Source organism: Myxocyprinus asiaticus, chromosome 36 (genome assembly GCF_019703515.2).
Source record: "Myxocyprinus asiaticus isolate MX2 ecotype Aquarium Trade chromosome 36, UBuf_Myxa_2, whole genome shotgun sequence".
Taxonomy (NCBI): domain Eukaryota; kingdom Metazoa; phylum Chordata; class Actinopteri; order Cypriniformes; family Catostomidae; genus Myxocyprinus; species Myxocyprinus asiaticus.
In genome coordinates, this window is record NC_059379.1 from 11,585,455 (window position 1) to 11,601,446 (window position 15,992).

Sequence of the window (15,992 nt, forward strand, 5' to 3'; positions counted from 1 at the left end):
AAACAAAACCTTAACCAATGCGAGCTACCAAGGAAGCTAATAATGTTGGAATAAGTGTGTAAATGTAGGTGGGTCTGTAATACAAGTGTTAAAATGTATCTTTTTCAAATGATGCGTTATAGTACAAGTGTTTCGATATCATAACATTGCAGTGTGCGAATAATACTGCGAAAAATAAGTGTTTATAAAGTCAGAATCAGCCGTTGTAGTCGTGATGTGTAAAATAGTGAATAAAGTGAAAAGTGAATTAAAAAAAACAGTTGTTGTAGTGCCTCTATAGAGTTAATTTCACCAGGAAACTGCGATGAAAGGTAGAACATGGCATGTAAAAGTCAGTTTGCAAAAATGTAGTTATAGAAACGTTGATTCTATGAGACTAGGTTGGAAATATCAAATACATTTCACTATCGACTACTAATCAAGTTAAAAACTATTTTGTGCAATATTTGAGCTTTTTATGCTTGTATAGAATGAGACATTCTACATTTAAAAGAGCCAACCACCTTTTTGATAGAGATCGCCTGTTATTTTTAATCGAGAATGTGCTTGCGCTTTAGCAGGACCAGCCAGAAAAAGTAGCAGTTTTTTTTTTTCGTGAGCTAAAGATGGACAATTTATAATACGATTGTTATCCAAATTGTATTGCTGATTTATAGTTAGCTTAGCAACATGCTAACATCTAATTGTATTGGAATCAATAATAAGTATACTTTCCCATGCCGTTCTTGTGAGGAGAGCTAACTGTGAGGCGTGCATGCCAATTCAGTTGCGTATAAGTTTCTATTTCAGAGGCTAAAAGCCAAGTTCTTTAAACCAACACATCAGTTGATAAAGAACATCAACTGCTTTCTCCTTCTAAACATTGTCTCTGCAAACCCACTGATAAGAAAACAGTAAAAGAACAGGAGCCACAGATCAGAATAAACTCATAATCAAGTCATTCCAGAAGCATACACAAAGCCTCCATCTAAACAGGCAACATGTCCAGTGGTTGCCACGAGTTTCCTGATGTCATACTGACTCTCATTCTATGACTCTTCAACTAGTGGTTGACAGATACGAACTGTCAATGTGTCTGTCAAAGTGTAAGCACAATTTTTAAGATGGCATGTCTATAAAGCTGAATTGTGTAATTTCTACACTACAATCGTCACCAAACGGAATCGCAAAAATATTGTTTTCAAATAGGTCTCCCTGAACACTCTCAGTCTTACATTGGTCACCCAAACAGGTAGTACTGCCCCAAACTCAAGCCATTGGTTGAGCCAATGTTGCCAGTTCAGGCTGGTCAGGATGATCAGCAATGTGTTGATTCAGCCACAGAGCCACAGAGTTAACACTTCTGAAATCAACCTACAAATGACTCACTTATATTAAGCTTGGATAAGAGAAAGAATTTTAAAATCGAAAAAATTACACACACACACCACGCACTTCAGTTGTAAAGGCACATATCATACACAAATGCATGCACAAGCCTTCAACAAGTATAATAATCAAAAATATTTCACAATTTACCTGTTGACCACTGAATGTCCCAGCAGTGAGTTCTATACCTTCACAATTCCAGTTTCCCAGTGCTTTTGATCCATTTAGCCGGATAAAGAAACCCTAATTTGCTACTGGTGCACTGAACTAGCAGCAAAACCTAACTCCTGGGATCTTCCAGTAATCTCCAGTACTCCATGTGTAGAGCAGAAGTGATGCTACGGCAGGTGTGTCTGTCAGATTGAGGGCAGGTTGGAAGTCCAGCCTCCACACAGCTGAACGATATCTCCACTGCTCTGCTCTCCTCTCAAACTCTGCTGTATCTAGAATTGACCCCCTCCTCTCCTCCTCAAGTTCTTTCTCTTTATCTCTCTCTATAACCCTCTCCATTTGTCTCCTCCCCCGGCACAAATATGATTTCAGCACACTCAAGAGCTCCACCTTGTGGTTGTACAGATTTTTGCCCCATTGTATTTTTATAATTCCAATGATGACAGATTTGAGACAACAATAAATGATGGAAGGGTAAATGAAAATTGGAAGATCAAAAGCCAACTTGAGTAGCATTTCCTGAAGGAAATACCAGAAAGGGAAATTATCAGTTTTTAAGTTTTAGGTAAGCTTAGGCTTTACGCTTTGGTTCTGTGTAAAATAATATGCCATCTTGCCGATGTTATCATGGCACTCGGAATAAAAACACAACGTGACACCTTCTTTGCAAAAAAATATGGTTATAAATAGTTAAATAGATGCAAAAAAGACGAAACCATTCATTATTCAGTTTCCAAATAGACATAAGGAAGAAGATTAATCTCAATTCCGTATGTAAATACTGCAATATGTCATCACTGTTGGTAACAGAGGATAATGTAGCAGAGCAGATGTATCCAATTCTTTCTTCCTCTGATGTGCTTTGTCTCATTCTTATAATTCCATTCACAATGAGAGACAGAGAGCAAACATGCCTCTCCCTTATGGATATGTTTGGTGTGGTTGCAGTCCTATCCTCTCCTTTTCTCCCTCCACAGTAGGAAAAATTGAATGTGGCTCCCAAATACAGATGCAAAAAAAGCACAAGCACAAAAGTCTGATCTGGTCTGTTTTCTATTGTAAATCTCTGCCAACCTATTTTCGTAGCTCAAAGCACAAATAACGTGCAATCCCAGCCACACATAAGCTTTGGTAACTTCTCCAAATAAATTCAGCTGATCTAGACATGACCTGAATGCAGCCAAAAAATGCTTCTACTTGCACCAGACCTCAGCTAAAATACCACTTAAACAGCTCCATACCCTAAAAGAGAGCCGAGATAGGAATTGCTTTCTCTTGAGGACTTGATTTGTGGTTGGACTAAGTAAAGTTACTGCTGACCTGGATATCTAGGGTAAGGAGGGTACGGAAGAGGATTGGTCTCATCCACCCATTTCCTTAATGTATATATGAATGTCATTACAGTCACAATGAAAATGTAATTTAATTAACATAACACTACACCATTAAACTAGCTTATGATGTGATTGAAATCTTGTAATAATGCACTTAAATATCTCTCTCAAAACCCTTCCTCTCTATTTTTGGATCAAATAACTAAAGGATTGAAAATGTGCTACTGAGATGAAAGGGCTTGTTTTAGCCACGAGTGATCTCTCATGACACAGGTGGTCTGATATTTCCAAATGCCATACGGACTCTTAGACCAAGCAAACAAACATGCATTTAAAGAAATAGTTCAGCCAAAAGGGAAATTTATGTCATTATTTAGGCATACATTTCAACCTCATATTGTTTCCAACTTGTAGGTTGTTTTGTTTCCTGTGTATTACAAACTGAATTTTTTAAGAATCTTAATGCAGTTCTTTTTCATTCAATTAACTTACACGAAAATCAATGATGACTGATGTCACCAACGTCATAGGTAGGCAACTAACAATTATTTTGATAATCGATTAATCGTACGATTATTTGACTATTCGGCGATTATTGCAATGATTAATCATTAGCCCTTAACCGATTATTCAGCTTGTGCCCCGATTTAAAAGGTTGTAGTAAACATGCTTACTAACAATAAAGAGGACAAAATCATCTTTTAAAAATATCTCTAAATGACATTCACTGAATTAAAGGAAATACTTTTTATTAAGTTTAATTCAGTAAAAATTTAACTGTAAAAAACCCTATTGTTATCAAGTGTTTTTGTCTTGTTTTCCATTTAAAATTGTCTAAAAATCATTAAAACAAGATACATCTACTTGAGAAGCAACATATAAGATATTAAGACTTGCTTTAAGAGAATGTATCTTAAATATAAGTGTATTTTGTAGTCAATTAGTCAATTCGTATGTGCAGTAATAATCAAGCTATAGTGGCTTTTTGCAGAGTCCAGCTGTAGCCTTCTGTCTTGAAGTAACAGAAGTTTAGGCCTTTAAATACATTAAATTAAGTTCACAAAACAGTTTCCCAACTGAGCAATATTATACCAACCATTCACATTTGATTCTTGGCCAAATAGTTCCAGAAGAAAAAGAAACAAAGTTAGACAATTTGAAGAAATTAAGAAATAATTTTTCCATAATAGGAAAAAGTGATTTTGTTGATACAGTTTAGCACTCATACACCGCTTGCAGAATCTGTGAGATTTTTATGTATTATTATTATATATTATTAAGACAGACTATAGCCTAAAAATGTTATTTTGTTCATTTAGATATACCCTGAAGAAGCTGCACAACAGATTCATTCCACAAGACACAATAACTGCAATGAGACAAATTATACCTTTCAAAAGTTTACATATTAGAAAAGGTTACATTATGTTAAGAAATAAGGGTGTGTACATTTTTGAACAAGATTATTTGTGTAACATCAGTTATAATGCTGTCTTGTGGAATGGTCTATAAGTAAATATCTTAAGACAAAATGATTCCTCAGGGCAGTACCAAGTGAAAAACAAAACGCTGTCATCACTGCAGCTAAAAGAATGGCAATTACTTCTGACTTATATGGAAGTATTGTTGGAGAGGAATTTAAGATGTAGACAAAATGTTTTATCAAGATTACAAAGCTCAAATTAAAACTATTTTAATACTCAAATATTCTTTAACAAATTGTCTTTTGGGGCCAATATAAAAGGCCAGTTTTCATTTTCCATCTCTAATGGGTCTTCTGCCCTATCAGACACTAGAGTCACTGTCTGCTATTTTAGAACAGAGAGTCCTGCTTGTCTGATATTAGACTGAGGGGCTCTGTCTCATGCATTACTCTGAGCTGAATAGGCAAAAAAGGGTGTGAATTTAAAAGGGTGTGAATTTAAAAGGGGGGGGGGGTGTCCTATCAAACACATTTAATCAAGCCGTAACCTCTCCCTTGCACTTTTTGTTCCTATTTGAAACAACATTGAGAAATAAATTGCAGAAACAACTCATCCATTAATTGCGTAATTTCTCTAATTATGTTTCAATAGGGAGCATCACTGTAATCCTTTTATGTAGGGGCTGGGAAATGCCTCCCACTGACTCTCATAAACACCATGGTAACAATTTCCATATGGAGAAAAATATTTACTCTAACAAAGAGTAAAAAATATTTTCAATAATTCCACCTGTCAGACCAACTGATTGATTTATGATAGATAGTGAGTACAGTGTGCTCAATTTGATATGAATTAGGCTAGGCTATGTTTAGGATCAATGAAAATAGACCCACTGGCATCAGATCTTCACTTTGGGACAAGTATGACCCAATCGCTGGGTCATTAAAGTTAACCCTCACATGGCAGAGGTCAGCTCAGTTTATTTGGAACTGTTTGAATTTGCTCTTTAGAGTCCTTGTTGCACAAAACAGATTTTTCTCAAATCAGTCATAATCAATCATAATCAATCATACTGTATAAGACCAAATTTTACAACCAGGGCTCTGCAGAAAAGATAAAGAACACAGATATAATTGTGCTGCATTTTCATGGCATGTCTAACTAATTTTTAACTTTTTAACTATTGATATAAGCATTTCATAATGTCATTTAATGTCCTCTTATTATAAAATGTTATTTATTCTAGCTTTTTATACTAGGGTCCCTGGGTCTGCACAGTTTGAAAACTTTTTTTATTTTTATTCATTTTTTATTTATTTATTTTTCTCAATGTCACAAGAACAAAAGGTCTGCAGCTGTACAGTCACAGTGATAACATAGGCTACTTAATGTTGTCAGACAAAATCCTTTAACATAAATTACAGTTCTTTTAAAACTTTACATTTTTTCAGTGATAATTATGTTTTTTCTCCAAAAGGTTTATATATATATATGATTCAAAGTTATTTATAAAACAAGATAAATTTGGTCTCTGCTTTGTCCCAAGATATACTTCAAATTAAAGACCAAAAAAGTCTTGTTGCAGGAAATTATATATATATACATTTTATCTAGATAAAAATTTTATTTGTATACTGTAATTTAAAACGCATCTATCCCGTGACGCAACACGACAAATCTGGCATTTTGTCGCGTCGTTTCGCAGAAGAAAGCACGGACTGACCTGTTGCATATCACCTATCGACAACAACCCAAACGGTAGCCGATTAAACTCAATCTACAACAATAATGATATTTCAACCATGTTGGCCACAGCAATATCATCAGAGATGTGAGGTTTAAATGAAAACTTCCACTCACCGATTCCATCTTCAGATTTCAGTACCATGATAACAGCGCTTCACGCGAGCAAATAGACGAATCTTCCAACTCGGGGCAAATACCTACTGGTGGTTTAAAATTCCTCGCACTTTAACCTGCAAACTCACTGTTTTGATCTGCACCGAAACCCCAAACTTCTGCTGAAAAATGTGATTGAAAGTATTCGCAGTAACAGCAGAGACCGGATATCACTGTGTGAAACCCTCATGCTCTAAAAATGGGGCGTGGCCAAGTGATGACGAGCAGCCAATCAGCGTCCAGCTTTGATTCTCGCAAGCCTTTGTGTTTTTGGTGTGAGTCCAGATATTCACCTACACAAAATTTTCCCAAACTTGTGTTGTGAGAGTTGTAGACGTCTGTTGTTCTTAAATTAAGTTAATTATAATACATCTTAAACCTACCCCTTGCATACATTTTTAAGCATTTTTAGATTTAAAATAAAGACTATACTGGTCCATGAATCAATTCTCATTGTTCACTCTATATTTTTATAGGGGTTTTCAACAATATCTGTGAGAACTTTTCAAACATTTGGCCTCTCAAGTGTGATGAAACAAGTACACTAACTGCAGTCCAATCCCCTTGACCAAACATCAACTACAAGCTTTACCTTTTCCTCTTATTAAGAGTTTTCAATAACTTTCAATAACAGATATGGAAGATAGAGAATGGAAGACAGACAGACAGAGGTAGACCAGCATTATAATTTATATCTCTTAAAAAAGGGGGGGCAAACCTTTCATTAGATTTAATGTAATTTGAACAGAAGCTAATAAAGTTTATGGGACCTGAAGTTAAAAGTCCTCTGAACAGAAAAGTATGTTAGCATCAATATAAGGACCACTCAGGCACCTCAAATTCATACCAAAACCCCATCAAATTAAATTAGACTAATCTTTAATTTCATACAATAAAAAAACAAAATATTTTAGGTTTTATTAATTTAATTTTGTTTAAAAGTACACAGTTCAGTTTGATGGAATTTTGCTATGAAATTTAAATGTGTAAATCATAAAAATAGGCAAAAAAAAAAAAAAAAAAAATCAGTGTGAAGCTTTTTTTTTTTTTTAATCCATTCGAGAGTATATGACTCAGGGTGGTAGGCCAGCTTGACGACATGTGGAAGGTTTTATGCATCAGAAAAAAAATATTGTACAACCCCTTAAACTTTGATGATTCTAACTAACAGTAAAATCACTTCCCCTTTTCTATATATAGCACAGTATTCATATCAGTATGACTTCTTAATTGGCACTGCTTGGTTTTGGATTTGTATTCTATATGTGCTACCAACTGAGGTAATGTTCAAAATACATGCATTTTCTTTCATTCAATCTTACATTGCTCTGGTGAGAAAACACCTGCTAAGAAACTGAATGTAAAGGTACTGTATAAGCAACTGTGTATATAGTGTATAATGCATGTCACTGTGGTGAAAATGAAAACAGGTCAAAGGCTAATTTTGTTCTATAGAGAAAATAATTACAGAAATAACTGTACGAACCAGTTGAATATGGGTTTTTACAGTTCTTCAAATAATAAACAGATAAACAAATATAAACTTGTACAACCTTACAAACCTAATTTGAAGAAAGAAAGAATGAAAGAAAGAAAGACATTCACAGCTTCAGGATGTTTAAGGGGCCTTAAAATCAACTTTTCAACTATTCTTATAAGTAGAGGTTTGTTTTCTTCTTGTGCCCCCAGACAGGATAGTGCTAAGATCTAAACCATGACTAATGGCTGATTATCCTCAGGACTGGTTGACAGAGAACTATGTGAACAAGTCCTTTGTTTGGCTGTTTACTGACCCCTTAAGACTGCTAAAGAACAAAGTGGAACCAATTTGAGACAGGTAAGTTCCAACAGAAACTCATCAGAAGTTTTATATACTGTATGTGAATTCAAAATGAACCTGAACCTGTGCAGGCAGCACCTGGGGTTGTGAAACTGATTCTGTTTTCAACGTACCATAGGAAACTGCATGCATTTCTCAAAAACCTCAATTTCTGAAACTGAATACATCATGCATATGACAATTAGTGTCTGTTAGTGTGTGCAAAAGAGAGTAGGGACAGTACAACGCCAGATGCTCCCCTATGACAGCCTAGCCTGGTATTTACCAGTAAAATAAACACTGAGTTTGAGCAGTGTGGGCTGACAAATGTCATAAAGCAGACTAAAAACAGCACTTACACATAAAACAGACAAGACATCTTCTTTAAAGATAATCATCCAATAAATCAGGGCTCAACAATAAGGGCCCAGTTTGAGTGAGTTTCATGCCAGGTTACGGTCACTTGCCCTATCATGTTACATTTATTGACCAAGTACATGTGTTTATATGCCTTGCAAACAGAAACATTTGTTTCATGAATTCTGCTGAATTCTGTAAATATGTCACCAAGTTAACATTATCTAGCTTGCTGACATAGATAAGGTTTTGTCGAAATTGCAAGAATGACTTGTGATTGTCCTGCAGGGAGCATCAGTTAGAAGTCAGTTAGTTAGTTAGTTAGTTAATTAACTCGTTAGAGCAGTGGTTCACAACCTTTTTGCCATGGGATCCCTATTTTAACACTCAAAATCCTGAACGACCTCCTCTCCTCTCCATCGTAGCATGAAAAAAACATATATGAATATCAGAGGTTAAATTAAAAGAGTACAGTACAATTTACTGAAATGTGTCACATCTCTTGTAATAGGCCAATCTGTTAATGTTGAAAATAAATGGAGAATATATGCTGCTATATCACACACAATCGCGTGCCCAGTCTATTCATTCATGTTTTATTTGCAAGTCTTTCACCACAAATCACACGTTCTATTCACACTTTGTCCATTGCCTCAATTAAACCAAAGTCAATACAAATAAATACTAATAAATCCAAATAAATATATAAATAAATATAACTGAATAAACCCTCATTTTCTTTTTACCACTTATGTATTTATCTTCACCCTGTCACTTTGCCATAGTTGTTCTTCTCTTTTGATTAGTTAATTAATCTTAATTCATTGCTCACACATAGAACAAGCAATTTTGCCGGGTCTTAAAAAAAACAAACCCCTGTGTCCTTACCTACTATTTCTTAAAAAAAAACAGCCTATGTTAGACATACAGGACATCTTGTCTTTTCATACAGTATATCTCATAAACAATTAAATATTATTAAAATACTCAAAAATGGCCCTATTTGAACTTTATTACAAAAATAATTGTAACTTTTTCATACATTAAATTTTTTTTTCTTCTTGTAACCCTCAAATAGAGAGAGCTTGGCAACCCCCTATGAAGCTTTTGTGACCCCTATAGGGTGTCGCGACCCCTAGGTTGGGAACCACTGAGTTAGAGCATCGTTAGAGCATCAGTCAGTCAGCAGGTTAAAGTGAAGATGAGCACAAAAACTTATAAACAATAAAGTGATTTAGTATAAAAGGTAACAGTTTTGTCAAGGCAAAATGACTACTGGTGCTACAACAACACACACTGGCTCCACTTGTCTCCTATACTGCAGCACACCTGGCTAGGGCAGATTTTCTGACTGGCTCCATCTAGATTAAAGCTCCCTGTAAGATTTTGCTGTTTCTGAGATTTTAAAATATGTAGCTGAGATTTACTGTGACAAAGTGATACCTATTCATGCTGTTCTCAAGTTCTGTACCTGCCATAACTAAACCCCCTTGTGTTTGCTTTGGTGTACCTAGACACACAACTCAACGTGAATAAAAGAACAGTATTGATTATTTGTCAGCCTCTGATGGTGATGGTTAACTTCTGTGACTTTGGTGTAACCAATCTTTAATGTTCAAGTAAAAAAAAATAAATAATAATTTTTTATATACAGTGGTGTCTGAGAGACCACACTGAAAATCTGTTTTTTTTTTTTGTTGTTTTTTTTTTTTTTTAATTAATATAATCCTAGAAATGATAATAAAGTAAAAAATCAAAAAAAAAAAAAGAAAAAGAATATATAAGATAATGCACAATTTCTAAGTCATTAATGTTAAATGATTAAATGTAAGACAATTTGTGAAATTGACCATGTTAACTTTGTACAAATGGTCAGATTTTGTTGCTTCCATTGAAGCACATAAAATGCTCATTGAAACACTCTTAATCCATTCTGAGATAACAAGGAACCATCAGTGTTTTGAACAAATTCATGCTGGCTCAAATGAAGGCTGTCATTAAAGCAAAAGGATCCTGTACCAAGAGATTCTGAAATAGTGTAATTTTTTCCAATTCAACTTTTATAATTTGTAACTGATTAATTAAATCAGTCTGTGATACATTTGGAATGAAAGAAAACACTTTTCTAAAGAACTTCGGGTTATCGAGTGGCATTTTCTTTTTGACAAGAACAATAACATAACAACATGTTTTGGTGTATAATAGAAAAAAAAGTGACTATTCCAAGACAAATGTCTGCCACATACAATATAAACCATTACAAGCACTATTCGTTGGTTTAAGGAAGTGACGTCTTTGTCCCTTGACCATTTCCGACTAGTTGTCAAACTCATTCAAAACAACAGCGGAAGGCATTTCATTTATAGTGAGTTAACATGATTGAAGATACTAACAGTAACACGAATGTCATAAAATGTCATTATTAAAATGTGGACCATGTTGTTCGGTGGCTGGATGCTCCCTGCAACCACAAATGGATGTAGAACCACTGCAATGAAACGAGACGGCCGGATATGTTCAGTACTAACAACTGTAGCATGCATCTTATTTCTAGTAGAACTAAATTTATGCATGGTGGTGGCTCACTGATGTTTTGGGGGTGTGTGAGCTCTAAAGGCACAGGGAATCTTGTGAAAATTGATGGCAAGATGAATGCAGCATGTTATCAGAAAATACTGGCAGACAATTTGCATTCTTCTGCACGAAAGCTGCGCATGGGACGCTCTTGGACTTTCCAGCACGACAGTGACCCTAAGCACAAGGCCAAGTTGACCCTCCAGTGGTTACAGCAGAAAAAGGTGAAGGTTCTGGAGTGGCCATCACAGTCTCCTGACCTTAATATCATCAAGCCACTCTGGGGAGATCTCAAACGTGCAGTTCATGCAAGACGACCAAAGACTTTGCATGACCTGGAGGCATTTTGCCAAGACAAATGGGCAGCTATACCAGCTGCAAAAATTAGGGGCCTCATAGACAACTATTACAAAAGACTGCACACCGTCATTGATGCTAAAGGGGGCAATACACAGTATTAAGAACTAAGGGTATGCAGACTTTTGAACAGGGGTCATTTCATTTTTTTCTTTGTTGCCATGTTTTGTTTTATGATTGTGCCATTCTGTTATAACCTACAGTTGAATATGAATCCCATAAGAAATAAAAGAAAAGTGTTTTGCCTGCTCACTCATGTTTTCTTTAAAAATGGTACATATATTACCAGTTCTCCAAGAGTTTGCAAACTTTTGAGCACAACTGTATCACTCCCGTTATAATGTATGAAGCTGCTAAGTTCTCAGAGCAGATGGAGTAGCAGAAAGAGAAAAGTATTTTTATAATTAAAAAATTTTCATACAATGATTGATGTATGCTGTCATGAAATCACACAGCCTCCCTACGAAATCTGAATCTGTCAAATGTCGGACAGTATTTGTAATAATTATATATATATATATATATAGTTTTTAGATAATGCAGCCCCTGGCCATGCCAGTCTTCTTTTTTATTTCTAAGTCCCAAGCTACAAGGAATGAAAGCAATGTCCTCCTCTGGCTTTATGTCTTATAATGATAAATAGCATAAAAATTAGTGCGATTGCTTCAGAATTCGCCAGGTCATTAAGTCGTGTCGTGTACTACTGCATCTGTACGATTATCAGATAAACTGACTCATAACGTGTGCAGGGGCTCACGACTTCCAGAGTGTCAGAACTCGCACCGTGTCCGCCCGGCTTTACTAACTTGCAGCATATTTAGTGTCAAACGTTTAGGATCTCATAACTCTTATGAGTGCACTATAATTTATGTCAGCCTTTAAAAATAATAATAATCTAATTAAAATTGGACTAATATTTGAACCAGTCTCATGAACATTAGTATTTTTGCGATACAAAATGACTTGCCTTTTCACACGTTTGGCTGTAGTTTCCCAGTGAACTGTCCAGCAGGTGGCACCAAAAGAGAGTAAAATGGTGTTATAATCAGACAAGATTTTTAAGGTGAATATTAGATTAGTTTTAATAAGTGCAATGTACCTCCCTAACCTAAACTAGTTAACAAATCAGACATCCTTAACCAACACCTAAATCTAACCGATAGTGTCCAAAAACAAAATGAGAAATGAAAAGCACATTTTCTGAAGCAACCACATCATTTTGTGTCAGTTCTATGACACTCTCATCTCACATGCAGCTTGCGTACTTGACTGGTCTTGAACCACATACAAAACCAAGTTTAAAGTCCAACACTCATTATGACGTTGCAAGGTTTCACTGCAGCAACTCCTGTAATGTCCCCTTGATACACACTGATGGAGAAAGTGTTAAAGGAATAGTTCACCCAAAAATGAAAATTCTCCTTGTGTTCCAAAGAAAAATTATCACAGCATACGAGTTTGAAACAACATGTGGGTAAGTAAATGACGACAGAATTTTCATTTATGGATTCTTTTAAGAATTTTCAGAACTTACAAAACCACACACAAACACACATTTATTCTGAATACTGACACACAAAAGACTGATTGAGAAGACACAATCTTGGTCACATGAGCAGATGACACAAAGGGCCAATTACACAATCACTTTCATCTCAAATGAAGGAGAATTCAAATGCCTGCTGGATGAGAGGACAGGGATAATGTTTTCAAGATGAGTTACAAGATCATCTCACCACTGGTGTAGTGTAAAGTAGGCCTGCTGTTAAATATAACAAACATCCCTAATGTAAAATGTAAGATTCTGCAGTGTCATATTCAGTCCACTAACAGGCGCTGCAGTTATGCAAAACATAATGACTGAGCACTGGGAAAAATTATTTCTACTGCAACTTTAACCCCAAAAAAGTTTTAATACATTGCCATTGCTTAAATTTCAAATAAAATATTGTTGTATTCTATATGCTGTAGATGGGGCTGAAAGTGTTGTATTATGGGAAAACTTTAATTACGCACTACAAAATTAGCACTGGTTTACAATATAATGAACATATTACTGAATTCAGTGGCTTTCCATGATTTTTTATAGTGGCTAATGGGTTCATAATAATCTCTATCTGGGCTCTATTATACTCTATTAAAGTTATTTCTGTATAAAAGAAGGCAAGAGAGAGACAGCTGCTCAATCACAATAGAAACAGTAATGTTCTCTCCCTCCCTCTCTGCACTCCCTGCACTTGTTTAATAACACACCTTCCCTCACAGATCTGAGTGCTGAGTTTTGGACTCGCAGCAGAAATAAAACAGCAGGATTCATCCAGGGAAGTAGGGCAAAAAAACAAAGAACAGTAGCAAACACAAAAATAGCACAATAACCAACCCCGTGGTAACATAAGTGCTCGCACTATGCAATTTTACAAAGGCCTGGCATTTCCAGCATATTGGGAAAATTATCTTTTTCTCTGTAATTTTCTGTCACCTTGTATCCTTTGCTGGTCTATCCTTTATGTCTGAAATAAATGGCAACAAACAGGTGCCACTCCTTTTCTCAGTGGTGTTTTTCATTTGATTTTTATTACTGCAGAACAATGTTTTTTGTTTTGTTTTATCAGCATAAATTAAAGGCAGTACAACAAATACTTTCATGATTTAATGCTTGTAAAAATGCTGATGCTCCTAATAAATAAATATGCTTAAGGTCCTAAAACTAGGCTTCATTTTCTTCAAGAAAAATATAGTTTCTTCGATCTTAATTTGTTATTCAAAGAGTTTGTGAGATTCACCCAGTCAAGCGTATGCTGTTAAAGATTTATAGATTGCAATTAACAAAAATAAAGACCCTACAAAGAAGACATAGTGGTGACTTTAACTCGAATGAGATCAGAGAGAGGAAGAGTTCAGTACAACAGGTGTGTGTTCCCAGACCAGCATAAGCCAGTGTTAACACAGAGAGTCGTCTGTTAAAGGCAAAGCAGATGTGAGACTTAATCACAATCCTTAGCGAGACAGCCTGAATACATTTAAATATCATTTCCACCTACTCCCCTGTCATAATCACACTACTCAAATCCCCCAGGCTAACTCCATAGTCCTGTAACTTTAGCCCACAAACATCCCAGAGCTGAGACTGAATAACTTTCAAATACACACAATACGAAAATAAGAGAAACAATTGTCAGAATTTATACCACAGGTCTGTTGAATGCTTGATCCTGATTGGTTGATGGACGTTCTAAGGTGTGCAGTTATTTTCCAGTAAACGCACGGCGATGAAGTAGTTCCAGGTCTTGACCACATAACGGTTCCATATCACTTCGCCAAATTATTTCAGTTATTTCAAAAAGCCTACAGACTACCACAACAAAATAACCAAATAAAACAAAGACATTGGTTAAGTACTGTACATCGGATAAGAATGACAAAAAAATGTATATAATATCCTAAATCTATTTCAATTTCGATTGAAAAGCGTCCTTGGGCTCCCTCTCTTTCTCTCTTTCGCTCTCGTCTCACCCACATACACACACACACACACACACACGAAAATAAGAGAAACAATTGTCAGAATTTATACCACAGGTCTGTTGAATGCTTGATCCTGATTGGTTGATGGACGTTCTAAGGTGTGCAATTATTTTCCAGTAAACGCACTGGAATTTCAGTTATTTCAAAAAGCCTACAGACTACCACAACAAAATAACCAAATAAAACAAAGACATTAGTTAAAGTAAATTGGTTAAGAACGTCAAACAATGTCTATAATACCCTATATTTATTTCAATTTCGGTTGAAAACTCCCTCGTCTCCCCCGCACACATACATATGCATGCGCATGCACACACACACACACACACATTGAGACTTGTTGCACGACAAACCAATAGAGCCGCATCCCCGCGACTTGTTCAATACAACAGTTTCTATTATCCAAAAATAACTTTTAATATGTGAAACTTTTTATGTTTCAGTGTATTTCGCCCTAAACAAAAAGCTATAATGGAAAGCACCACGCTACCTCTCCCCCTCTCTTGCACTCGCTCGCTCGCTCACGCACACACACACACTACCTTGTTACTCCAATGCTGAAAAGCAGCGTCTACGTTGCTAGTTCTAACGTGACGTTTTCAAACTAGCAACGAATGCTTGAGCTGTGTCAAAGCAAGATACACTTTATCAATACAACAGTTTCTATATTATCTGAAATATCTGTGGGAAACACCTTCAGGCTCCACCTCCCAATCTCTTTACACACTCCAACACACGTGGACACACATACATATACGCATTAAGCACACACACTTACTCGAGAGTGAGAAATAGAGCCATCATGTCAGTCACTGGCATTTCAGTAGGGTTGAAAACAGTTGTTAAGGTTTACATCGGAAATATGGCGACACTCGCTTCTGCTGAGAAGTGCTTAACTTGGCGATTTTGAAGTGATGTTACTTCTGACGAGAGCTGCAACAAATAAAGGTAATCCCACAGGCGATCTCGCTCAGTTTCTGAGCTTCTCTCTTTTGATCCATCAAAAACAAACTTACACACAAACTCTCACACATGCACAAACACACTAACTTGTTACTCCAGTAAGTGCTCCAGTAAAGCAGCGCAAGCATCGCAATCCTCCGTTTCTAGTTCTGAAGTGACGTTTTCGAACTAGCAATGAAGGCTTGAGCTGTATCAGAGCAA

At 35.9% G+C, this 15,992-nt stretch overlaps 1 protein-coding gene across 6 annotated transcripts in view; it reads right to left on the reverse strand.

Annotated features, from left to right (window-relative positions):
- Window positions 1–15,992, reverse strand: part of LOC127427449 (cytohesin-1-like) — a 108,217-nt gene that overhangs the window by 49,633 nt on the left and 42,592 nt on the right. Inside the window, exon 1 of one of the 6 annotated variants that reach the window (XM_051675065.1) lies at window positions 6,158–6,379. The exons of 4 other annotated variants lie outside the window; for them this stretch is intronic. In XM_051675065.1, coding sequence (XP_051531025.1) covers window positions 6,158–6,185 — 28 coding nt within the window. In that variant the 5' untranslated portion in view covers window positions 6,186–6,379. Of the gene's footprint in view, window positions 1–1,518; window positions 1,823–6,157; window positions 6,380–15,992 lie in introns of those variants that run through there. One more of the 6 variants, XM_051675067.1, reaches the window with a different exon arrangement.